The sequence below is a fragment of the Canis aureus genome, chromosome 4 (genome assembly GCF_053574225.1).
Source record: "Canis aureus isolate CA01 chromosome 4, VMU_Caureus_v.1.0, whole genome shotgun sequence".
In the NCBI taxonomy this organism is placed as follows: Eukaryota; Metazoa; Chordata; class Mammalia; order Carnivora; family Canidae; genus Canis; species Canis aureus.
The window spans coordinates 4957689-4984034 of record NC_135614.1 but is presented as its reverse complement, the minus strand read 5'-3'; the positions used below and the strand labels follow the sequence as shown (position 1 = coordinate 4984034).

The 26346-nt window shown below is 42.9% G+C and overlaps 1 protein-coding gene across 11 annotated transcripts in view; it reads left to right on the top strand.

Annotated features, from left to right (window-relative positions):
* Positions 1–3902: 3902 nt before the first annotated feature.
* Positions 3903–26346, top strand: part of LGALS8 (galectin 8) — a 32185-nt gene continuing 9741 nt past the window's right edge. The window contains exons 1-4 of one of the 11 annotated variants that reach the window (XM_077894393.1): positions 7514–7958; positions 8052–8226; positions 17507–17656; positions 25453–25541. In XM_077894393.1, the coding sequence (XP_077750519.1) occupies positions 17615–17656; positions 25453–25541 (131 nt within the window). In that variant the 5' untranslated portion in view covers positions 7514–7958; positions 8052–8226; positions 17507–17614. Of the gene's footprint in view, positions 3976–4045; positions 4191–6296; positions 6416–6899; positions 6925–7512; positions 8227–15191; positions 15316–17506; positions 17657–25452; positions 25542–26346 lie in introns of those variants that run through there. The other 10 variants (XM_077894392.1, XM_077894396.1, XM_077894400.1 and 7 more) reach the window with 10 other exon arrangements.

Here is a 26346-nt window from a genome sequence, read left to right as displayed (position 1 = left end):
CTTCTAGGAATCTTTCCCAGAGAGACAGTGTACAAATATACAAAAAGATGTGCACAAGGCTATACACTGAGGCATTATTTATGACAGAAAAGATGTGAAACAATCCAAATGTCCACAGGTTGAACAAGTACTAAAGGATTCTGTATCCAAATTCCAATGTTTGTGTGTGTTGGGGGAAGGGGGTGTTTTTCCACACCAACAAGCAATTCTCCAACACCAGCTGAGTGTCCTACAATTCAACCCAATTATGAGATATCTTTTTTTTTAAGATTTTATTTATTTATTCATGAGAGATCCAGAGAGAGGAGAGAGAGAGAGAAGCAGAGACATAGGCAGGCTTCATGCAGGGAGCCCGATGTGGGACTTGATCCCAGGACTCCGGTATCATGGCCTGGGCTGAAGGCAAATGCTCAACTGCTGAGCCACCCAGGCATCCCACCAATTATGACATATCTACCCAGAGATAGTATCAGATTCCTTAATGGCTCAGTCCTACAAGACCACCCCCGCCACACCTCAAATGCCAGTTGCTCTTGTGCTCCTGAAGGAGCCACTATAGATTAAAGGTTCCTAGGACACCTCCTTGGATTCAGTTGCTCACAGTAGCTACAGCAGCTCACAACTCAGAGAAACATTTTACTCACTAGCCTACCAGTTTATTATAAACAGAGATAGAACTCAGGAACAGGAGATGGAAGAGATGCAGGGCAAGGTATGGAGAAAGGGTATGGTGCTTCCATGTCTTTTTGGAGCTTGCCATTATTTCCAAATCTCCAGAAGTTCATCAAACTGGAAGCTCCTCAACCCCATTCTTTAGGATTTTTATGGAGACTTCATTGCAGAGGCAGTGTTGATTAAATCATTGGCCATTGATGATTGAACTCAATCTCCAGGTCCTCTCCTTTCCCCAGAGGTTGGGGTGAGATAGAAAGTCACAACTCTGCAATCACATGGTTGGGTTGCCTCCACTGGCAATCAGCCTCCATCCTTAGATCGGTCCAAAAGTCATCTCATAAACATTACAAAATGTACCTTTACAGCTCTCGTCACTTAGGAAATTCCAAGGAGCTTTGTGTCAGAAAAGGGGACAAAGACCAAATGTATATTTCTTTTAAACTTTATTTAATTTTTAATTATTTTTTAAAGATAGTATTTATTTATTCATGAGAGACACAGAGAGAGGCAGAGACACAGGCAGAGGGAGAAGCAGGCTCCCTGCAGGGAGCCCAATGCAGGACTCGATCCCAGGATCCTGGGATCACGACCTGAGCCGAAGGCAGATGCTCAAGCACTGAGCCACCCAGGTGTCTCTCAAATTACTTTAAAACACAGAAATATTATTGTATATCTCCTGTGAGACATAGCTTAAAGACAGAAAGTAACTGCATATAAACCTTCATTTTGTTTCGCAATAATATCATTACAACAAATATTTAACTTTTTCTCCCCAAACTATTATATGTAATAGAATAAAGCAAATAAGGAATTATGTTAATGTTGTTTTACTGTAATTTTTTTAAAAAGATTTTATTTATTTATTCATGAGAGACACAGAAAGAGAGAGAGGCAGAGACACAGGCAGAGGGAGAAGCAGGCTCCATGCAGGGAGCCTGACATGGGACTTGATCCCGGGTCTCCAAGATCAGGCCCTAGGCTGAAGGTGACACTGAGCCACTCAGACTGCCTATATTTTTACCAAGATTTTTATTTTAAAAAATAAGGTAGAAATATGAAATTAAAAAGTTAAATGAAAATATCATAATCCTAAATTGAATGAAATCAGCATAAACTCAGATATATATTTATATTTTATATATTTTAATTAAATATATATTTTTAATGTTTATATAATTATAATTATCTAAATATATATTTTAAAATAGATTTCTACACTTAATATATATATTTTTAAAGATTTTATTTATTTATTCATGAGAGACACAGAGAGAGAGAGGCAGAGACACAGGCAGAGGGAGAAGCAGTCTCCCTGCAGGAAGCCCGAGTGTGGAACTCGATCCAGGTCTCCAGGATCATGCCCTCGGCGGAAGGCGGTGCTAAACCGCTGAGCCACCCGGGCTGCCCCTAATATATATTTTATTAAATATGTTTATGTATATTTTTAAGCAAACATTTTTCCTAGCTTCACCTATTGAAGAAGTCTAGAAACCAACCCATGGGCATTAAGCATCTCTAGTCAAAATTGTGGTCTCTATATACCATTTCCCACTTAAAGGTTTCTTGGAGAAACTGCTAAGTCCAGGTTTGGCAGGAAATAACAATGGTAGTTTGGGATATATTGTCATACCACAAAGCAAGGAAACTATCTAAGATTACCAGGTTGTGTCAAAAGAACCCGGAAGCCAACTCAAAGGGGGTTCCATCTCAGGGGATAATGGGATAATTATGCATATCCTGTATGGATAGGGGATAAATTATGGGATAGTCTAAGTATCAGAAAAAAATTAGAAACATATCAAGTATATTAATATTCATCAATTCATAATGAGCTTTAAAAAACCAATGTGGTTACCTTTTGTGGAGCTTAGGGAATTGACATTATCAAAAAAATCTCTACATAAAGGGAAAGAATTCAGCACTTACCTTGACTTTCCAGTATAAACTTCACCTTGGGGTCACTGAACCATATTTCCTTATATAAGAATTCCAATTCATAAACATAGGAGGAATGATGGAATTGATATATTACCATTTTTCGGTTCTTGATGAAATACTGGACCTAGGCAATGACCATCAACAGGTAGCTGTTAAAACCATTGGGTCAAAAACTGTTGAGAATGTTGTGATGGAGGAATCAGACTAATATCATCTGAAATCACTGGCCAGTCTTGATAGCATAAAAAGAAAAAACTGACATTAAGTGCCTCCTGATGACTTGCAATTGAAAGTACACATCGCTTATAAAATCTGGCCAAAATGTGAACCTGGGTCTTATTAAGTGTAACTACCAGTTTTTAAGTTTTAGAGATTAAATGAAGTGTTAAGATTTTCTTGAAAACGAGCCAGTGGTGAGGAGTGGATGAAGTGCACATGAAAGAAGATAGGCCATGTTGATAATTGCTGGAGCTGGAAATGAGTAAATGGAAATTCATTGTACTATCTCTCCACTCACGTGTATGTTTTGACATTTCCAAAATAAAAGGGGTTTTTATTACATGGACTCAATCACATTTTTCTACTTGGAAAAAACTATCTGGATGTCTTGCTTGCTCAAACCTGACTCAGAAATTCTTCCCTTGAGGTTTTCCTTGTTACTTTATTTTATAATGAGCTGTGTAAATACAAGCTGGAGGAGGATTAGCTACACACGAGAAGGATTGGTTAAATATTCAGATTGGGTTGCTGAGAGGCCTTTCTAATGAGCGATAATTGCACCTCGGATAAACCTCATTGGCTACATAGGATACTGCCTGCGCAGAGCTGAGGGAGGCCTTTCAATAGTATTAAGAATCTCACCTACTTTGCAGGAAAAAAGATCACAATGAGCATTAACAGTTACTGACATCATTCTTTTGCATTTTAAAATACATATGTATAATTATTGTCTAATTCTGACTAGATATAAGCTCCAGCAAAGCTATGTTTTTTTTACCTATTGTATCTCTAGCGCCTAAAATGTTACCTAGTATAATATACATGGTACTTTAGGTATTCTATTGTGTTTTCACTTTAAAAATTTATATAATTTCAGATATATTCTCATGTAAAATAACAATATAGTATTCTCTAGTTAACATATCATAGTCTGCCAAGGCTTTCAAGAAAAGTATTTTAAAAATAGGACAGCATCTCATATTCTTTGAGCCACTGGGATGAATTAATGTAATTTACAATCCTCTGAAGATCTTTCACTTCTTCAAGATTCTTTCATTTTATGACAAAACCATAGTTCTAGAAGCTTTTTTTCTCACACCTAAAAAGACTAGATTAGAGACATGATCCTGTAGAACATAAGAGGTAAGCCTGCTGAATCCGAACACAGGGTATCTGAAGGTTGAAAGAAAGGCTGAGTGCCCATGGGTGGTGCCAGTATTGGGGTAAGAGAGAGATTAGTTGAAAGCAAGGGGATTTAAAGAAGAAATGAGTCCATTTACAGAGGGGAGGATAGTCAGAAGAGGTTGATGACACCAATCATGAATTCTTCCTGGGAAGTAGACCTATGTCTAAGAAATGTAAGTGCCACGGTTTCATGAAGAGCCCTGAGTTGGGCAGAGATTACTTAAATAATAATTGAAATAAAAAAAATTGAAATAATGCAGCCCTAAAGGCTGCATAATTTAAAATCTGAACAATACAAGACTAATTTTCTCATGAGACTAAATGAAAAGTGAGTGTATATTCTCAGAACTCATAAATCTGTAACAATTTGGCAGATTTTTAAATATTGCTTTTTTATATATCATGATTATTGCTAAAGGTTCTAGAGTTTTGACTTCTAAATTCACAGCATGATGTATCAGAGCAGTTATTTAAAGTTCTTTACAGTATTTTAGCACACTTAGCTTGTATTCCAAAATTATTGATTTGGGGCATATTTTCCCAGCACTGGCATCACCATTCAATCAATGCTTGGAGGTAATAAATTTTTAATTATAGCAACAAAAACACCTCAACACCATAACAAGCAAAATCACCACCAGAATTACTTCCTACCTTTAAACAGGATTCACATTATTAACAAACTATGGCAGGTATTTCTTTTTTTTTTTTTTTTTTTTTTTTTTTTGGTTTGTCTCACTCTCTAATTTATTTCCATTCATTTTTCTTTTTTTTTTAATTTATTTTTTATTGGTGTTCAATTTACTAGGTATTTCTTTTTAAGGTGTTAATCCTACCAAGAAGCAAGAGCGCAGAGTTTCTTTTTTTTTTTTTTAAGATTTTATTTATTTATTCATGAGACACACAGAGAGAGAGAGAGAGAGAGAGATGCATAGACCCGGGCAGAGGGAGAAGCAGGCTCCATGCAGAGAGCCCGAGGTGGGACTCGATCCTGGGTCTCCAGGATCACACTCTGGGCTGCAGGCAGCGCTAAACCGCTGCGCCACCGGGGGTGCCCAAGAGCGCACAGTTTCAATTCATACATCTAAAATCATTTTTTACTACTTTTTTTAGCAACTGGGGCAATATACATTATTTCACATTTTGCTTATAAGACACTTTATATCATGCTATTTCTAAATTTGCAGCCACACTGTACTACGTAAATATGTTTTCTTGGGTAAGGAAAGAACAATAAAGAGATGAAAAAAAGAAATCGATCCAACTAGAAATGATCCCTTCAGCTTAGGAAATCTAAGGGAACTGTCTGCAAATAATTCGTAACATCTGTGTTATTGTTTTGAACTGATATTCTGAATGTCTATTTCTGTGACTTTTGGGCAAAATCATCTCAAGAGCCACTCTTGTAACCATCCCCTTTCTCTTCCATTATTAGCATTCTCTGTTCTACCGGATCATATGAGTAGGGTCAGTAGTGTGGTGCTAAAAACGTTGAACATTCAGCTTTGGGGTCGAGGGGGTGGTGGCGGGCGAGGCGCTAGGTTGTAGCGGTGGTCTATGCCTGTGGTGTGTATGGTTTCATTCCTGGCCAATTTCAAGGTACTAACGTGGAAGATGGGCAAAATTGGCTCTCGCAAGCTAGTGTGAGCCAGCTCTAGCACAGCCCTGAAAATGGTTTTCAAACCTCAGTTTACAACCCATTAATGGGTCTTGGAAATATTTTTAGTGGGTTGTCAGCAGCATTTTTTAAATGAAAAATTAGAATGCTTTGCATAACGAGTATTGTTTTGTGAATTTTTTGTTTTCATAATTTTAAATATGTAACAAGTCACCGTGTAATGTAGTTCGCACTGAGGCTTACTTGTTCCAGTCTGCAAGGCACCACGTGGCATCGATCTTTTAAAAACAACATTGAGAGGGAGCAAGAGAGAGAGCGCACGAGCTCTTCGGTGCGGGGGAGGCGCGGGGAGGCGCGGGGAGGCGCGGGGGAGGCGCGGGGAGGCAGCGGGCTCGGGGCTGCACGCAGGGAGCCGGGCCCCGCCCAGACCCCGGGACCGTGACCTGAACCGGGATCAAGGGCGGGTCGCGCGCGGCCTGACTGAGCCGCCCAGGGGCCCCCGCACCTCCTCATTTCAAGAACAAACAAAAACAGCAACAAAACGAAATCAAAATCCTTTTTACGCTCCTGCTTTCTTGGCTACAACCGCTCTGTTCTTCACAGCAAAGCTCCTAAACCGTCGACAGTCGTGATCCTGCCGCTCGTCTACCTCACGTTTCTCAGCCACTTCGGAGCCGGTCACGGTGACAATCGTCTTGCTAAGTCCACGGGTCACTTTTACCTTCTCATGAGTACCTGACACCAGGTGGCTGTTCTTTCTCGGAATACTCTGACGTCCAGGTGCCCCTGCCACAAGGTCCCCACGGCTGCCCCTCCGCAGTCTCCCGCGAGGCTCGGTCCTGGGCCGAGTTCCCCGTCGGCCGCCCCCAGGTCGCCTCATCCAATCACATCGTCGTCCCCTGTACTACGCTGCAGCCCCGGGAGCCTCCTGGTCCCTAATGGGAAACCGAGGCAAGCAGCCCGCTGGCCCAGGCGGCTCTCGCAGCCCCTCCGCACTGGGCGACCAGCGGGCTCCCCGCCTGCCAAGGGAGAAGGGAGCCGCCCCTCCACCGCCCGCCCGCTCCGGCCCCGCCCCTCCCCCTGCGGCCCCGCCCTACCCCTCTCGGGTCCCCTCCTACCCGCTGTGGCCCCGCCCTACCCCCTGCGGCCCCGCCCCTACCCCGCTCGGGTCCCCCTCCTACCCCGCTGCGGCCCCGCCCCTCCCCCCTGCGGCCCCGCCCCTCCCCGAGCCGCGAGCCGCCGGCCTTCCCCGAGGGGGGTCACTCGCCCCCTGCCCTCGCCGGGACCTGGTGAGTCCCTCACTGCGGCTGCGAGTCCAGTTTCGCGCGGCCAGTGGGCGCTTTCGGCCTCGGGCCCCCGGCCCCGGAAGGGCGGCGAACCCGCCCCCGGCACTCGGCGACACCCCGGGGGCCCCCATCCTAGGGCGACGGGGCGTCTGCGGGTCGGGTCCTCCTGCGCAGCGCCCTTCGGACCGTGATCCGAGGCAGAGTCCGCGGCAGCTGCACGCACGGGGACTCGCGGGGCGCAGGCGGATCCCTTCTTTCCAAGCCGCTTCCGTGCACCCCCACGGCGCCCGGGCGGAGGCAGGAGGACGCGCGCCCCGCCCCGCCCCGCCCCGCCCCGCCGCCTGCCCCTCCCCCCCGGCAGGGCCCCGAGCGCGGCGGGCACACAGGCGGGGCGGGGCTGCGGGGCGCGCGGACCGGGGCCCGGAGGCGGCCTGACTCCTCTCGCTTTCCGTAGCCGCCCGAGCGCCCGGGTGAGCGCGCGGCGGGGCGGTCCTGCGGTGGGGCTGCGGGGGGCGGGGGCGGGGGCCGCGGACGTGGCCGAGTCCTAGTCGGGGGGTAGGTGGGACTGCGGGGGGCGCGTCCCGCCCGTCCTCTCGGCGGCTCGCTGGGCGGCTTGGGGTCCCGGGAGGAGCCGCCTCGGGAGCCGGGACCCCCGCCCGCCCCGCCCGCAGCCGCCGAGGGGCCGAGTCCCCGACGGCGGCGTCACAGGCTGCGAAGCGTGGGCCGCCTCGGTGCTCTGCGCGCGGAACCCGACGGAGGCCTTGGGCGGAGCGAGTGAAGGCGGGCGGGAGGCTGCGGGGCTCCTGCCAGGGGCTGGTTTCCCGGCGGCCCCGGGCGCGCGTGGTCGCCGACCCCCCCCGCGCTGGCCGCGGCCTCTTCGTAGCCTTCCTCTTGCGCGGATTCGTCCTTCCTGAACTTTACGGAGCTCTGGGAAGAGTCTCGAGGCTTTGACCGGCGTCTCGGTTAAAGACATCGCGGCTGCGTTTCGGTGGAGAACCAAGAGGGATGCAGTGTTGCGTTTTTCCTAATAGAAACTCGTAGGTGTGGTTAACTGCGCATTCACTGTACGGTTTAAGGACAGAATCTGTGCAAGTAGAATGTGGGAAGTTTTACTTTCATTTCTCTTTTAGTTGCGCTTGACGTCTTGAAGTCTTCCCTGGAGCTGTTTAATGGGGACTTGTATCAGATGAGCACTTTGATCTTTAAAACTGTGGCTGATGCACGGCACATCCCCCCCCCCCATAGTTTTTTTTTCTTTTTTTTTTTTTTAAGCCACAAGGAAAAGCTGTATCATGGATATTCAAGGTATTGGATTTTTTTCTTTTTAAAGATTTTATTTGTTTGTTTATTTATTTATTTAAAAGAGAGTGAAAGAGCGAGCAGGAGCACGAGCATGAGGGGGTGGAGGCGAGGGACAGAAGGACAGAAGGACAGAAGGACAGGGAAAAGCAGACTCTGCTGAGCCCGGAGCCCGGATCGGGAGGACCCCAGCCACGTCAGAGGCTTAACAGACCAAGCCACTCAGACGCCCCTGGATTTTTTTTTTTTTTTTTTGACTTGTTTAACTTGGAGGAGAAAGAGCAATGCCTTCTATTAAAATAAGAGCAAAAATTTATAAACACTATTACACTGTTTTATTGATTCCTTTAATCAGAGCAAACCTGTGAGGTGAATGCTATTCTTGTTTTCATTTTACAGATGAGAAGAGTTAAATGAGTATTGGTAGTTGTACAGGACAAGTTGCTATTTTATTTTTAGTAATAAATTACAACGTAATAGTTTTTCTGTGAATATATTGTTTTAAGTTTGTTAATTTGTTTTAGTTCTTTTTGAGCACTTTAGGATTTGGGTGGTCAAAATAAAGGGTAGTGCTAATTTTGCTTATCACAATTACCTTTTTTCCTCCTGTTAAGTTGCCTGCATGATGGGATAAACTTGTTTCTTCTTTTTGATTGAAGAATAATTGACATATAATGTATTAGTTTCAGGTGTAACAGTGAGTCAGCATTTATATATAGTTTATATAACATTGCTTCTGAAATGATCACAAGTCTAACTAGCCTCCCCTGCAAAGTTGTTACCGTATCATTGACTATCTCTAGTAAACAACTGTTACTGTAACTGAACCAACATGACTTTGCTCCTTGGTGAGTCACAGACAAAAACTACACCAGGTGAAGTGTGGCACCAAGGAAACTTTATTTTCATCAAATAACGAGATTGGGGGAATAACTTTCAAGGCTGAGCCTCCTCAAGCCCAGTGAATGGGTTATTACATAAATGAAGCTTGTGCTCCTGGTATTACATTAGTATTATGATGAGGTAAAGGTAATTGTAGTTTATTCCAGCGGTCTCTCCCTGGTCCATCTGTACAGCCTGAGTCAGGGGTTTAGGGCCACCAGAGCGCTTTCTCTGCAGTCATTCTTGCTTGAGGAGTCGTTTCTGTCTCCATCAAGGGACACTATGCCTAAAAGTCTTTGACCTGAGTTAAGGCTAAGCTGTAAAGAAGAGCTTCAGGAAAAATGCAGGACAAAGGTTAGTGGGTACAAGGAAGTGTGTAGTGAACGTCAGATCTTGGGTGTAGCTGGTGACTTCCCCTTACCAAATTGTTACAATATTACTGATTATTGTATTATATTCCTTTTCTTATTTATAACTGGAATAGCATACCTGTTCATTTCTTTCACCTGTTTCCTCCATCCCTCCCACCCCTGTTCCCTCTGGTAATCCTCAGTTTGTTCTCTGTATCTGTTGGTCTGTTTTGTTACTTTTTCACTCAGCATGATACCCTCTAGATCCATCCATGTTTGTCACAAATGGCAAGATTTCATTATTTCTTATGTCTGAGTCATATTGCATATATATTTCATATATAAACCACATCTTTTTTTTTTATCAATTCAGCTATGATGGATATTAGGTTGCTTTCATATCTTAGCTATTGTAAATAATGCTGCAATGAACATAGGATTGTGTATGTCTTTTCCAATTGGTGCTTTTCATTTTTGGGGGGTAAATACCAAGAAGTGGAATTGGGTAATACTCCATTGTATATATATGCCACATCTTCTTTATTCATCTGTCGATAGACATCTGGTCTCTTTCCATGTTTTGGCTATTGTGGACATGGCTGCTATAAACATCGGGACGCAGTGCCCATTTGGATCACGATGTTTATATCCTTTGGATAAATACTTAGAAGTACAATTGCTGGGTCATATGGCAGTTCTATTTTTAATTTTTTTAGAACCCTTCATACTGCTTCCCACAGTGACTACACCATTTTGCATTCCCACCAACAGTGCACAGCTGCTCCCTTTTGACCACATCCTTGTCAACATTTGTAATTTCCTGTCATCTTGATTTTAGCCATTCTGATGGGTGTGAGGAGATCTCTCCTTATAGGTTTGATTTGCATTTTCCTGGTGATTAGTGATGTCGAGCATCTTTTCATGTGCTGGTTACTTATCTGTATGTCTTACTTTGAAAAAAGTCTGTTCAGGTGTTCTGATAATTTTTTACTCAGATTATTTTTTTATATTGAGTTGGGTGAGTTTTTTTAATGTATTTTGGATGTTAAACCCCTTATTGGGCAAGTATCTTCTCCCGTTCAGTAGGCTTCCTTTTTGTTTTGTGGATGGCTTCCTTCACTGTGTAGAAGGTTTTTATTTTCTTGTAGGCCCATTTGTTAATTTTTGCTTTTGCCTCAGGAGACGGATCCAAAAAAAATACTGCCAAGACTAATGTCAGATAGCTTACTGCCTATGTTTTCTTTTAACGGTTTTATGTTTCAAGTCTTTTATTTAAGTTTTTTTTAATAATAAACTTATTTTTTATTGGTGTTCAATTTGCCAACGTACAGAATAACACCCAGTGCTCATCCCATCAAGTGCCCCCCTCAGTGCCCTTCATCCATTCACCCCCACCCCCCGCCCTCCTCCCCTTTCACCTCCCCAAGTTCGTTTCCCAGAGTTAGTTCAGGGAGTTAGAACAAATTATTTTAAGATTTGTGTGGAATCAGAAAAGACCCCACAGGGGAATTTTAAAAAAGAAAACCATAGCTGGGAGCATCACAATGCCAGATTTCAGGTTGTACTACAAAGCTGTGGTCATCAAAACAGACACATATCTCAATGGAACAGAATAGAGAATCCAGAAGTGGACCCTCAACTTTATGGTCAACTAATATTCGATAAAGGAGGAAAGACTATCCATTGGAAGAAAGTCTCTTCAATAAATGGTGCTGGGAAAATTGGACATCCACATGCAGAAGAATGAAACTAGACCACTCTCTTTCACCATACACAAAGATAAAATGGATGAAAGATCTAAATGTGAGACAAGATTCCATCAAAGTTATTTAAGTTTTTAATCCATTTTCAGTTTATTTTTGTAATGGTATAAGAAAATGGCCCAGTTTTTCTTCTGCATGTAGCTGTCCAGTTTTTTCAACATTACTTATTAAAGAAACTGTGCTTTCCCCATTCTTGCCTCTCTTATCATAAACTGACCACATAAGTGTGGGTTTATTTTTGGGCTCTCTGGTGTGTTTATTGATATAGTTATCTGTTCTTTTTTATTACTGTACCTTGTAGTGTACTTTGAAATCTGGGAGCATGATACCTCCAGCTTTGTTATTCTTTGTCAAAATTACTTTGGCTGTTTTTTGTTCTTTTTTGTTTGTGGTTCCATACAGATTTTAGGGTTATTTGTTTTCTACTTATGTAGAAAATGCCATCGGTACTTTGATAAGGATTGCATTGAATCTGTAAATTGCTTTGGGTAGTATGGACATTTTGACAATACTGATTCTTCCGGTCTCTAAACATGGTAGATCTTTTCATTTATTTGTGTCATCTTCAGTTTCTTTGATCAATGTCTTAAAGTTTTTTTTTTTTTTATTCATGAAAGACCCAGGGAGAGCGGCAGAGACATAGGCAGAGAGAAAAGCAGGCTCTTTGTGGGGAGTCTGATGTGGGGATCCCAGGACCCTGGGATCATGACCTGAGCCAAAGGCAGATGCTCAACCACTGAGCCACCAAGGTGCCCCAGTGTCTTTGTCTTACAGTTTTGAGAGTACAGATCTTTTACCTCATTGATTAAATTTATTCCTAAGTACTTTACTCTTCTTGATGTAATGGTAAATGGGATTATTAATTTCTGTTTCTGAGAGTTCATTATTAGTGTATAGAAATGCAACAGATCTCTATATACAGATTTTGTATCATGCAACTTTACTGAATTCATTTATTCTAATAGTTTAGAATAGTGGAGGGTTTAGGGATTTTTTTATATATAGTTTTGTCTTCTGCAAATAGCAACAGTTTTACTTCTTGTCCAATTTGCATGCTTTTTATTTCTTTTTCTTGCCTAATTTCTCTGGTCAGGCCTTCCAATACTGTGTTGAATACAAGTGGCATAAGTGGGCAGACTTGCTCCTGATCTGAGAGGAAAAGCTTTCAGCTTTTCGTTACTGAGTATGATGTCAGTTGTGGCATATATGTGGCCTCATATTATATTGAGGTATTTCCCTCTGTACTCCTTTTGTTGAGAGTTTAGTTATCAAAAGTGGATATTGAATTTAAGCAAATGTTTTTTTTTTTTTGCATCTACCAGGATGTTCCTATGATTTTCATCCTTTGTTTTGTTAATACAGTGCTTTACATTAAATAATTTGCAGATATTGAAACAACCTTGCATCCCCGGAATAAATCCCACTTGATCATGTGTATGATCCTTTTAATGTATCGCTGAATTTGGTTTGTTAATATTTTGTTGAGGATTTTTACATCTGTGTTCATCAGGGATATTGGCCTTTCATATATATATATATATATAGTTGTTGTATATATGTAGTGTCTTTGTACAGTTCTGGTATCATGGTAATGTTGGCCTTGTAGAATAAGTTTGGAGTAGAAGGGTTCCTTCCTCTTCAGTTTGTTTGGAATAGCTTGAGAAGAATTAATAGTTCTTAAAATGTTTGGTGGAATTTACCTGTAAAGCTTTCTAGTCTTGGACTTTTGTTTATTAGGAGTTTTTTTTTAATTACTGATTTAATTTCATTACTAGTAATTGGTTTCTCTGGGTTTTTAATTTATTCCTAATTCAATTTTGAAAGGTTGTATGTTTCTTAGAATTTATCCGTTTCTTGTAGGTTGTCCAATTTGTTAGCATATAATAGTTCATAGTAGTCTCTTAGGAGCCTTTATATTTCTTTGGTATGAGTTGTAATTTCTCCTCTTTCATTTCTGATTCTATTTATTAGGCCCTTTTTCTTGACGAGTGTGGTTAAAAGTTTATCTATTGATAAACAGTATTTTGTTTATTTCTTCAAAGAACTTGTTTCATTGATCTTTACTATTTTTTTGTCTCCATTTATTTATGTTTTGATATTTATTTCCTTCCTTTTACTAATTTTGTACTTTTCTGGTGTTATTTTATTTTTTTTTTGGTTAGCTTTTGTTTATCTAGGAAACTCCTTATCTCTCCTTCTATTCTGAATTATAGCCTTACTTGATACAGTATTATTGGCTACAGATTTTTTTCCTTTCAGCATTTTAAATATATCATACTACTCTTTTCTGGCCTGCATGGTTTCTGCTGAAGAATTAACTGATAGCCTCATGGAGTTTCCTTTCTCATGCTGCTTTTAAAATGTTCTCATTGGGGCATCTGGGTGGCTCAGTCAGTTAAGTATCTGCCTTTGGCTTGGGTCCTAATCCTGGGGTCCTGGGTCAGCAGGGAGCCTGCTTCTCCCTCTGCTGCTCACCCTGCTTGTGCTTGCTCTCTTTCTGTTAAATAAATAAATTAAAAAAAAATAAAATGCTCTCATTCTCAATATCACTGCTTTTGTGCCATTTTCACTACTATGTGTCTTAGTGTGGAGCACTTTGGGTTGATTTTGTTGAGGGATCTCTGTGTTTCCTGGATCTGGATGTCTGTTTCCTTGCCCAGATTTAGGAAGATTTCAGCTGTTATTTCTTCAAACAAATTTTCTGCTCCCTATTTTCTTTCTTCTCCTTCTGGGGTTTCTATAATGTGAATGTTGCACTTGATGGCATCCATGAATTCCCTAAGTCTCTTCTCATTTTACATAATATTTTTCTCTCAGCTGCTCAGCTTGATTACTTTCTATTACTCTGTCCTCCAGGTCATTGATTCATTCTTCTGCTTTGGTACCCTGCTATTTTTCCCATTAGTGTATTTTTAATTTCATTTATTGTGTTCTTTATCTTTGATTGGTTCATTTTTTTTTTCATCTTTGTTCAAGGTCTCACTGATAGTCTCCACTTTTAGTACTTTATTATCATTATTTTAAATTATCTATCAGGCATATTACTTATCTCCATTTTTCTTAGGTCTCTTGCTGTGGTTTTGTCCTATTTCGTTTGAGACATATTCCTTTGTCTCCTCATTTTGTCTAACTCTCTGTGTCTGTCTGTTAGGAAAGTCACCTATGTCTCTTCTTGAAAGTCCTGGCTTTATGAAGAGGAGTTCCTATAGTGACCTGCAATGCAGTGTTCCTTGTTCACTGGAACCTGGTTCTTCAGGGGTGTATCTTAATGTGTTGCATACATCCTGTTGTTGTGGATGAACCACTTTTGACTTTAGTCCATTTGTCTGCAGGGGCTCTCTTTGCTTGTTGTGTGCAATGTTTGGTCCTTGTGGTGTTAGCAGACCAGTCTTGGGCTGCTGTGGGCTTGAGTTGAGTCAGAGCAGGCATTTCTCAGGGATGTAGTAGCTCTAAACTTCAGGGTACTCTGTGTTATCTCCTGAGAAGTATTAGTTGGTAGGTGGGACCTGCAGAGGCAGAGCAGATCTGCCTCCAACCCTCTGCTGGGTCAGCAGTCAGACTGGTGTGTGGTGGGGCACCTGGGTGGCTCTGTGGTTGAGCATCTGCCTTTGGCTCAGGGCATGATCCTGGGGTCCTGAGATTGAGTCCCTAAACCAGGCTCCCTGCAGGAGAACTTCTCCCTCTGCCTATTTCTCTGTCTCTCTGTGTCTCTCATGAGTAAATTAATAAAATCTTAAAAAAAAAAAAAAAAAAAAAGACTGGTGTGGTAGCTATATTCCTTTCTTCTTGGGGCAGTAATCATTTGGAGTCATGCTGGCCTGTTAGAGCTGCTTGCACACTGCCAGGTTTGTGGCTCAGATTTGAATGGGCTCCATCCAGGAGCCCATTGGAGGGTGTGGATCTGCAACATGGGGGTTCTGGGGGTGTGGTGGGGCAATGGTGTTAGCAAGGTTTGCACACTGCCAGTTTTCTGCAGGAGAGGTCCTGAAGTGAACTGAGGCAGGCCTGACTAGAAGGGGAGATTCTTGAGGCCCAGGGACCAGAGAGCAATGGAGTGACGAAGTTCTCACTGTGTTCATTCCTTTCTTCTTTCTAGTTTGGTAAGTGTCTTTTTGACTATTACTTTGAACTTTTTTTTTTTTTGTATTTTTTTTATTGGAGTTCGATTTGCCAACATAGAGTATAACACCCAGTGCTCATCCTGTCAAGTGCCCCCCTCAGTACCCATCACCCAGTCACCCCATCCCCCCCGCCCACCTCCTCTTCCACTACCCCCTGTTCATTTCCCAGAGTTAGGAGTCTCTCATGTTCTGTCACCCTCTCTGATATTTCCCACTCATTTTCTCTCCTTTCCCCATTAATCCCTTTCACTATTTTTTATATTCCCCAAATGAATGAGACCATATAATGTTTGTCCTTCTCCGACTGACTGACTTCACTCAGCATAATACCCTCCAGTTCCATCCACGTTGAAGCAAATGGTGGGTATTTGTCGTTTCTAATGGCTGAGTAATATTCCATTGTATACATAAACCACATCTTCTTTATCCATTCATCTTTCGATGGACACCGAGGCTCCTTCCACAGTTTGGCTATTGTGGACATTGCTGCTATAAACATTGGGGTGCAGGTGTCTTGGTTTTCCACTACATCTGTATTTCGGATAAATCCCCAGTAGTGCAATTGCTGGGTCCTAGGGTAGCTCTATTTTTTTTTTTTTTTTAAGATTTATTTATTCATGATAGACATAGAGAGAGAGGCAGAGATACAGGCAGAGGGAGAAGCAGGCTCCATGCCGGGAACCCGACGCGGGACTCAATCCCGGGACTGCAGGATTGCGCCCTGGGCCAAAGGCAGGCGCCAAACCACTGAGCCACCAGGGATCCCCTCTATTTTTAACTCTTTGAGGAACCTCTACACAGTTTTCCAGAGTGGCTATACCAATTCACATTCCCACCAACAGTGCAAGAGGGTTTCCCTTTACTTTGAACTCTTTATTGCATAGTTTGCTTATCTGTGTTTTCTTAAGTTATTTTTCTGAAGTTTTGTCTTGTTTTTTTTTCTCCCTTTTTAAATTTTTTTTTCTTTTTTTTTTAATTGTTCTCTTTTGGAACATACTTTTCTCTCTCCTTATTTTGCTTAACTCTCTGTTTGTTTCTATATATTAAGTAGTTCAGTTATGTCTCCTGGTCTTGAAGGAGTGGCTTTATGTAGATGTGCTGAGGGGCACAGAAATACAGTCCCCCATGGCCTCCAGAGCCAGTTGCTCCAGGGTTCTCCCTGGTGTGGGCTGCATGCACCATCCTGTTGTGGCAGGATTGTGGCTGTAGGTGTGCTGGTGGGAAGGGCTGACCTCCTCCTGCTCAGCTGGCTGTTAGGCCTGGCTGCATGTGTTTCAGGCTGCTCTGGTGGGCAGTGTTATCGCCCTATTGGCTGCAAGGCCATGAAGAGGCACAAGGTTGTGTGGGGCTCTCAGCATTGTGCACCCCCTGACATTAGCAGTCTAGAGGGCAATCAGTATGGCAGAATGAGATGGCAAAAATGGCTGCCACTAGTGTCTTTGTTCCCAGGCAGAAACCCAGCTGTCCCCTGCCTCTCCAGCAGATGCTCCAGGGTTATAAGGGGTCTCCTTCACCTCTGGTCTCTGCTTTTTGTATGGTATTTTTGTGCTGGTTTCAGGGTTGAGCAAGTCTGCACACGGGCTAACTTTAAGAATCGGTTTTCCCTTCCCTACAGTTCTGTCATTTTTGCGGGTGATTGATTCCCTGTTGGTTTTGAAAGTCATTTGTTTTGGGGGCTGTCTCATCTGTGCAGAATATAAGGCCTGATGTGAGCTTGAATCTCTCACTCCTCTGGGAAAACTTCCATACCTTTGAGCTCTGCCTGGACTGTGGAATCCCATGCCTGGGTGTGAGACTGTATTTCTGCCCCTTCTTTCTCAGTGCTGTGCCTTGTTGTGGACGTTCTGTTCATCCAGTTTCTAGATACCCCTTTCAAAGAAGTTATTTTATATGTAGTTGTAGATTTGCTGTATCCATGGGAGGAGGTGAGCTCTGGATCTTCCTATGCAGCCTTTTTGAACCCTCTTCTCTTCTCATGTATATTTTAAGTCTGGACTGATAGTCCAAAATTATTTAGTGTACAAGTATGCAAGGTAAGAATTGGGGTCAGATCTTTGATTGTCATAGCATCCTGTTATTTGGTAAATATCAGTCAAATAATTTGTAATTTAAATTAAAAACAATTATGATGAAAAATGCATATTAATTTTTCTTTCTCTCTTTTACACAGGGCAAGAGCCTCAGTTTCAATCTGGGAAGTCTTTAAATGAAACTTGCTTAAAATCTTAGATCATACATAGAAGAGAGACCTCAATCAACAATAAGGTGAAAAAGAGTGATGTTGTCCTTAAAAAACCTGCAGAATATCATCTATAACCCGGTAACTGATTTTTATAAAATCACTTTTTATCTGTGGCAGGATTTAGAGCAAATCCAGTTGGATAGTAATTATCCATTGTTGGGGAGGGTTGACGATCAAATTCAGTAAATATATGGAAAGTACGCACTGTGTGATAAGCACTATGGTGGTTGCTGACAGAAAAACAAAGACCTTGAAACTCAGTCTAGTGGAGGACAAGATCATAGTGACAATACAAAGTGGTGAGAATGTGTTCTCAGTGGAAAGCATGGGGTATGGTGGAGGGAAGCCAACTTTGGTGGTTCTGAGAAGATAATAAGACATTTTCAAAGGAAAATGGATTCATTGCTATAAAAAATGTTTTATTTTCTTTTTAAATTAGACTCTATTCCTGAGAAGTAAATGTCTCAGCTTTTTCCTCTGCCTTTTGAATACTGCTTCATATTTGAGTGGGGGAAAGATCAAAATCTAGGGGCAGGATGGAGAAAGAGAAGAATTAAGGGTCTTGTGATCCAAGAGCCCCAGTGACTGCAATTCCCAGATCTTTCAGTGTACATCGTGGGAAATAATGAACTTGTTTTAGTTTCATGTGGTGATAAGAATCTTTAGAAATACATGGTTTCCACATATGTGAAACTGAATCCTGAATTTATGTCTAAGAGTTGTTGCTTTTTTTTTTGTAACCCCCTCAGGAGACTTGTGGGCAGAGAAGGGAGTGTGGGAGTCCTTGAAGCAGGGCCCTAAGCCAGTCTCATTAGTTTTCGTGTGTCCCCTGTTTTTGTTACTTACTTTCTAGTTGTAACTCTTATCTAGGTTTTTATGACATTGTGCAGTGAGGGACAACCACCGCATGGAGCAAATTCCATTTTAGAAGAAATAGCCTTCAATAGTAGTAGGTTTAAAAAGGAAGACTGAATTTGAAGTCCGTGAGACATTCAAAATGATTTTCTGTATCTTAGAGTTAAAAACATCTCAAGGTTAGGGGCGCCTGGCGGGGCTCAGTGGGTTGAGCATCTGACTCTTGATCTCAGCTCAGGTCTTGATCTCAGGGTCGTGAGTTCAAGCCCCATGTTGGGCTCCACCCTGGGTGTGGAGTCTGCTTACAAATAACAACAACATCTCAAGGTGGTAGATGGACTTTCTGCAAAGATTAAAAAAAAAAAAAAAAAAAAAGCTGCCCACAAGGGTGCCTGAAGTCCAGTCCTGGCTCTAGCCGGGGGCAGAAGGGATGGTCAGCTTACACTCCTCAGTTCTGCCTTTCCTGCACAAAGGTGCCTTGTCTGAATGTGATTTAGAAAGTAATTTTTATAGATTAAGATCCCTGTGCATCCTGATACAAGCATGCTGATGATGCCTATAATTTCTGGGATTAGCACACTCAGCTACAGGGTCAAAACAAGATTATACTGACAGTCACTTCTTGCTGAACGTCCAGGAGACCTAGTGCCACTTCAGGGCAGGAAGCACAGCCAGGGCTCCCACATGGGCTTGCTGCTGTTCTGAGGATCACATATGATGACACATTTTTCCAAAGTAAATATTTTTGGCAAGTAGCCTTTTTGGTTGGTTTGTTTGTGTTTGTTTTTGTTTTTCTGTTTTACTGTCTGTTTTCACAAGCAGGAAAGTGTAGAGGGAGAAAGATTGAACTGAATAGCAAAAATGACATTTTGCTGGGGTGCCTGGGTGGCTCAGTTGGTTAAACATCCTACTTTTGATTTCAGCTCATGTCGTGTTCCCAGGGTCATGGGATCAAGCCCCACACTCAGTAAGAAATCTGCTTTGGATTCTCTCTCTCTCTCTCTCTCTCCCCCTCCCTCCCTCCCTCCCTCTCTCCCTCTCTCCCCCTTGTGCTCCGCTCCCCCGCCCCCAAAATAACTGACTGTCTCCATCTCTGTCTCTCTCTAAAATGAATAAATATTTTTTTTAAAAATGATATTGTGCTCCATCTTTAAATTTCACTTATTAAATAAGTATTCACAGCAGGGAAGTACCCATCCTGCTAAGCTTTTCTTCAGTTTTTTGAACTGATCACTAACAAAATAACCGTAATGCATGAAAATAGTGCTTTTTAAGTCTAGCTTGTACAATATCCTAATTGACTTAAAAGATCTAAGTTATTTGCAACCTCTTCCTCCCCCAGACCATGGTCTTTTGAACACCGGAAGGGCAGCTAGCTGCAAATGGGAGAAAAGCTTAAGTAATGTGGACACTCTTATGTTTATTGACTTTCTATTGCATGATTTATTAAGCATCATGAAGATACAGAACTACCACCTTTTTTTCCCCTTAACATTTCTAAAGTTTTCATCCACAATGGTGACAAATTCTATCCATATGAAGTCTTCTTGGAAAACAAAGTACACTATATAACTGTCCTATGTGCTTTTTCATACCTAATTTATTTCACTGACTGTTGTGGTTTCCAAAGTTCTCAACATGTGACTGAGTTAGCTGGTTAAGAAGTTACTTAGCAGCAAATCACATGGGTTGTTACAAGTGAATAAACCGCTTGTCAACATTCATTCCACTGGTGCCAAAAAGCTCATCCTTCCGGTCTGTGGGAACCTTGCTTCCACATTTATCCTTTGCTCTGTAGTATTCTGAGTACCCTCCTTTCTGCCTTACCACTTAATCTTAAAACGCAAGAGAGTAAAACCTTTTTTAACCTCTGAGGTCCTTTCCAGCCTTGTGACATCGTCGTTCCTCCTTGGCTGACCACTGTCCCTGGGGTGCATCTGTTCTGCCATCTTGATTCCCGCACCACAGCTCTGCCCTCTGATTTTTTTTTTTTTTTACTCTTTCTTAATTTCCTTTTTGTCTTTACTAGTTGTGTCTTTGACTTTCTCTTTATTTTGTGTCTTCATTTACTTATCACCGTTAGACCTTTTGAGTATGTACACAATGTGGGAACACTTCTGGCTTTTACCTAAGGCTCTGCTGTCAGTTGCCCTGTCAACCCTTCCAGACTTAGGAGTTCAAAACTAAAGTCACATCTTCCTCCCCGAACCAGCTTCCCTCTAGAAGATTTCCATTTCTGTCTGTGTCTTTCTGCTGTTTATATTTTGCCTCCTTCCATGCTGCCATGCCCTAAATACTTTGGAGATAATCTGTGTTCAATTTCATTTCATTTAGGTTATAGGTTTTCCTTTTTTATTATTATTTTTAAAATCTAAAGATTTTATGTGCAAATCTTTTACAGTGATCAGTGATTACAACTGCTGAAAGCTTAGATGATGGTTTGCATTTTATAGCCATATTTTTAAATTAAGGAACATACTTTTTTATAGCTATAATGCCATTGCACACTTAATAGACTGCAGTATAATGTAAACATAACTTTATTATGTACTGGGAAACCAAAACATTTATCTGAATGGCTTTACTGCAGTCTCCACTTTGTGAAAGTGCCTTGGAAACTGACCCTGCAGTATCTCCGAGGTGTACCTGCATATACACTGCCCTGTGTGCCACTTTTCCTGTTCACCACATTTTGAAGATACTGGCACACTGGGACTTGCTCACATAGTTTCATGGCTGCATGATGGTCCATTTTGTGGATATACTGTCACTTATTTAGCCAGTTCCCATTAAAGGACTGTTCTCTTTTGTGACCTGATCCAGCGCTGTAGTGTACAGCCAGGTATGTGCATCTTTATGTATGTGTGCCAGTATTTTATAGGGTAAATCTGTAAAAGGGGAATCAGCAGGTCAAATGGCTTGATACTTCATTATCTTTTTAAAAAGTCTTCCTTATATTTTCATATTAAGGATTTTGACAGTCTTCCCATATTGAAATTGACCTCGATATGTCCAGCTCTGACCGATCCTTTTCACCTTTCTCTTCCCATCTCCTGCATCGAAGTCCCCAATTACACACCCAGGTGTGATGATTCACCAGCAGAGTCATAGTCATGTCTGCGATTTATTACAGTGAAATGACATAGAGCAATATCAAAGGGAGAGGGGGACCTGGGGTGAAGTCCAGGGGAAATCAGGTGCAAGGTCCCACAGGTGCTCTCCCGGTGGACTCACCCCAGATGAACTGAAATCCCGCAGCAGCAAGCTGTGACAATGCAGGTGAAATGCTGCCTACCAAGTAAGCTCATCAGAGACTCACTGCCCAGGGATTTTTTGGGGACTGGTTATGTAGACCACTTCTGCCTAGCACAAACTGAAATTCCAGACTTCTGTAAGGAAAGCAGGTTTTTAGTATGAACCATATCATTTGCACAAGCAGTTTAGGTATAGGAGACCACCTTCATCCATTTGGGTGGTGGATGGTCCCCCCAAATCCAAGTTCCTGGATCCTGGCCACAAGCCAGCCTTGTACAAGGGAGCCTTTCAGGGCTTGCAGTCAGGTCTGTTTTGTATGTGCGTGTGTGTGTGTGTGTGTGTGTTTAAGATTTTATTTATTCATGAGAAACAGAGAGAGGCAGAGACATAGGCAGAGAGAGAAGCAGGCTTCCTGCAGGGAGCCCAATGTGGGACTCGATCCCGGGACCGAGCCAAAGGCAGATGCCCAACCACCGAGCCACCCAGACATCCCATTTCTGCTTTGTTAACTCTCTTCTGCATATTCCCTCGTATTACAAGACATTTTACAAACCTTTGCCCCTGCCTTTCCCTTTCTCTCAGCTTATCAACCTCAATACCTTTAATGATCATCCCTGCTCTGGCTCTGAGCATGAGTTCCGGCCATTCACTTAATGTGTGGCCCTGGATCCCCTCTTAGATGTTCTCCTAGCCCATCACTCAAGAAGTGTCCAAAAGTAAACATATCTTCCTTCTGAAATTCTGTTTCCTCCCCAGTTTTACCATTTTAGATGGTGGCCCTATACAGATCGTTTCCTTTGAAATATTTCTTGTGTCTGTCTCTTCCTCCCCCCACTCCTATGTCTCCTGCTGTCGCCTGGATTGTAGCCTTATCTCAGGCTCACTGCAAGTAACCACTGTACCCCGAGAATCCCCTGTGCTCCAGTGTATTTTATTCCACTGGACTGTTTCCCTAGATCCCACTTTCATGATCTCATTCTAAAGTCTGACCCTGACTCTGTCTTGAATGCTCCCTTATTGCTTAAGGTTCCAGATATGTTTTTTCTTTTCCCACCTCTGCTTTTGTAAATGGACCTTTCTACCTGAACTGGCTTTCCTCTCTTGATTGCCTGGCTCAAACCACGCCGCCTTAGAAACTTCCTTTGGGCAACCTGGAATTCATTACACATTTTTCTGAAGCACCAATTTGGCGCTTACTGCCCTGCGTTTTAAGAGGCTGAACTAGTAGTCACAGTTGGCAGTTGCAAGCACAGAAGCTAGTCTCTAAGCAGAGAAGGAATTTATTAAATGATACTGAGTAGTCCTCAGAATCTTTAGCAGGACTGAAGAACCACACTTGGCAACTACATAATCACAGACAGCATCCAAAGTCAGGCTGTAAGACTCTTCCCACCAAGAGGGTACTTCTGCCCTGGCAGCACCGTCACTGCCACCTCTGCCTCTGAGCCTGGGTAGGGCCGCTGCCCCCCGGCAGAACGAATACTGGATGATTCTGGCTTCCTTTCCCGGCTCTAACGTCACATCTGAGCTGGGGGTCCCGAGTGACAGAGTTCCGTCATATGTCCTGGCCTTTCCCTGCACTCTAGATGAGGTCGAATGTTTCTGTGGTGGAGAGGAATTGTCCAGGTATGGGAGAGACAGCCCGAGTACCCCATCTCTACTCTGATTATCTTCCCACAGGTATCTGTCTTCTTCCCAGCTGTATTATAAGCTCCTCAGGGACAAGAAGACTCTTACACTTGCTTTTATCTGCGTTCCACCTCAGTGAGACCTTTGTGTGTAGAAGTAATCCTAAACAGGCAAAGCAGTTATGAGCCAGCTAGCATGTTCTGGCAGATAATACTGAACCTAAGTATGGCTTATGCTTACAGTACTGTCTCCAGGGCTGTATTTTAAATTTTTTTTGACATAAGTTATTTGTGAAACATCAAAGCTTGACGTTTCCCTACAAAACATACTCTTCTCCCTTTTCACAGGAGCAAATAGTCATGAGTTCAGTGAGTGGGCTGCAGGGCAGTTCGTGTTGCTCATGTGATCCAAATCACTTGAGTATGACTAACATCGTGGAGGGTACTTCCCTCAGTAGGAAGCATTAATCCAGACAACTGAAACAGCAAATGGTGAAAATGTCGTTTCTCAGATTGGAACAACTTATGAATGATGGTGAAGAACTTACAGTGATGGGGACAGATTATTGGTCTGAGAAAGCTCTCTTCATCCCATCCCTCAAGTTAAATATATACTGAAAACTTGTGGTTATAAAAAGATAAACACAGAGATCTGGAAAACAAAAATCCCATCCCTTGAGAAAACTGTTAATTTTTTTGGCTTATTTCATTACGGCGTTTTCTTTCTTTAATGTTTATCATGAACTTAGTACTTAGTTACAGTCATACTATGTATAGTCCTGTAGGCTGTTTTCTCACTAATATTTATATCCCTAAATAGTTTGAACATATTTGAAGTTACGAAAACTTCAGTTTATTAAGAGATTTCCACTGTGGAGTGTGCTGCCAGCTATTCCTGGAATCAGCTGTGGCCCAAAGATCAGTGTAGAAGTGTAATTCCTCTACATTCTCTACTCACAAAACCCAGCTACTCTGATGTGTGTTGTGGTATTTTCTAGTGTGATGGGCTCTGTTCATCCTACCCACTCAGCTCTCAGCAGGTGTCATGACACCAGGTGACAGCTGGCTTTCATCATTTCCTGCCGTTCTCAGTGATCGCTTGGCTGGCTGGCCCCAGGCAGCTTACAATCTAGGCAGAGTCTAATGTGCTATGCAGCCCTTCAGAGAGGAGTGAGGTCTGCTGGCCCATGGAGTCCAGAAAAGGCTCCATGAAGAAGATGGCGCTTTCACTGAGATTTTTCAGCTTGGTAGCAACTTATCTACAACTACTTTTATACGTGCTCTCTTGTTCTAGGTCTTATTTCTTGACAATCAGAGCCACCTTGGATAGATTTTAGCATTTATGTCATAACTCGGGTCGGCTCAGCATAAGGCATGATGGCGTATGGCCTGGTTGGTTTGCTTAGACGCTCCCGAGTGGAAGGGGTGGTGGTTGTGATGCAGGAGATGCAACCAATGGGTGGGGAGGACACTAGAGTCACCTCTGGGAAAGGGGAGTGACAAGATCTGATAGTGTGTCCGGCCCCAAGCAGAAAGGCTGGGTTCCAGATGATGAGGGGGCAGGCTGGGACCTGGATACTATGTTGGAAGCCAAGCCTGAGACTGAACCAGGCGAGGTGGATGCCGTGTCTTGAGAGACCACAAGCACCGGTGTCATCATCCTTAAGATTACATGGTTCTGATTCTTAGCAGTGCAGTGGGCTGAGGTCTGGAAGCCTGGCAGGGAAGATAGACACTGATCCCAGGTATGGAGGAGGGGCTAAGTTCACAGGGAGTGTCATGGTCTCCATCAGCATGGCCTTGGGGCCTCAAGTGGTCCCGGTCCCATGCTAGGATCATCAGCGGAACCTTAGGGAAAAGGGAGGGGAAGGGGGAACAGGACTCCCAGCAAGTTGTTTTTGTTTTCAGAATTATCCTATTAAGTAGACATCTTATTTCACAAAACCCACGCTAAATAAAAAGTTCTGTGAACTTTCAGCTGTGTCTTTTTTCAAAGAACTCAGGTTTGCAGATACTGTCACAGTAGTGACTTGGAAAATGCTAGATTCTGAGCAGATTCACATGGAGCCTTTCATAATGTGGCCTTTCTGTTTTGTTTGTGTAAACATCCACTTGTTAAACATTTTTTCTTCCTAGGTAATCCCCTATGTTGGGACCATTCCTGGGCAGTTGGAGCCTGGAACCTTGATTGTAATACGTGGGCATGTTCCTTGTGATTCAGACAGGTAAAACCATCCTGTGAAATGGAAAAACCACATGACTGAACGGTCTTTTAGTGGGGAGACTGTTTGGATAATTTGAGGTCTGGTTTTGCTTTCATCAGCAGTCCTGGCCCAGGTGCTGAGAAGATGGGAGTGAATAACCGAAAGTCACCTGGGTGTTTTATTTTACTGTAGTAAGTCTCATTTGAATATAGAGGATTAGCTGTCTAGTTAATGAGGGAAACTGTGGTCAGACCCCAGGGACAAGGTCTAGTTAGAATTTAACGTTCCCACAGCATCACTTAAGATACGCCCTGGGCAGTTTTGTCCGATGCTTGCTTTCTGTACAAACTGTGGGCGAGGCTGTATGGGTTCTACTGGGCCAGCTCTGTGCAGCTGATGCCCAGATAACAGCAGTTTCTATAAAAAGTGAAAGTGAAGTCTGAAGAAGACAGCCCAGATGTTTCCAGGCAACTCCGTAGAATCTAGAGAAGCAGGCCTCTCCCAGCTCACAGTTCTGCTGTTCTGAGGGCGAGGTTCTCTTTCATGGCAACCGGAAATCCAGGCCTCACACCATGTTTTGGGGAGCTGGGCAGGTGCCTGTGATGTTTGCGGGGAGTGGGCTGTGGGTGGACAAAGGCAAATGCTAGCTGACCTTGAGCCATCCCAGGGGTCTTCCCTGAACATCTCCACCTCAGCAGTCTCCAACACCTGAGCACACCTGCCTGCCAGGGAAGCAGAAGAGGTGGGCTCTTACTCTGCACACACAGGGCCTTGGCCCCAGTTTAGGATTCTGCCCTGAGGAAGGACATGAAAGTTATGGAAGACA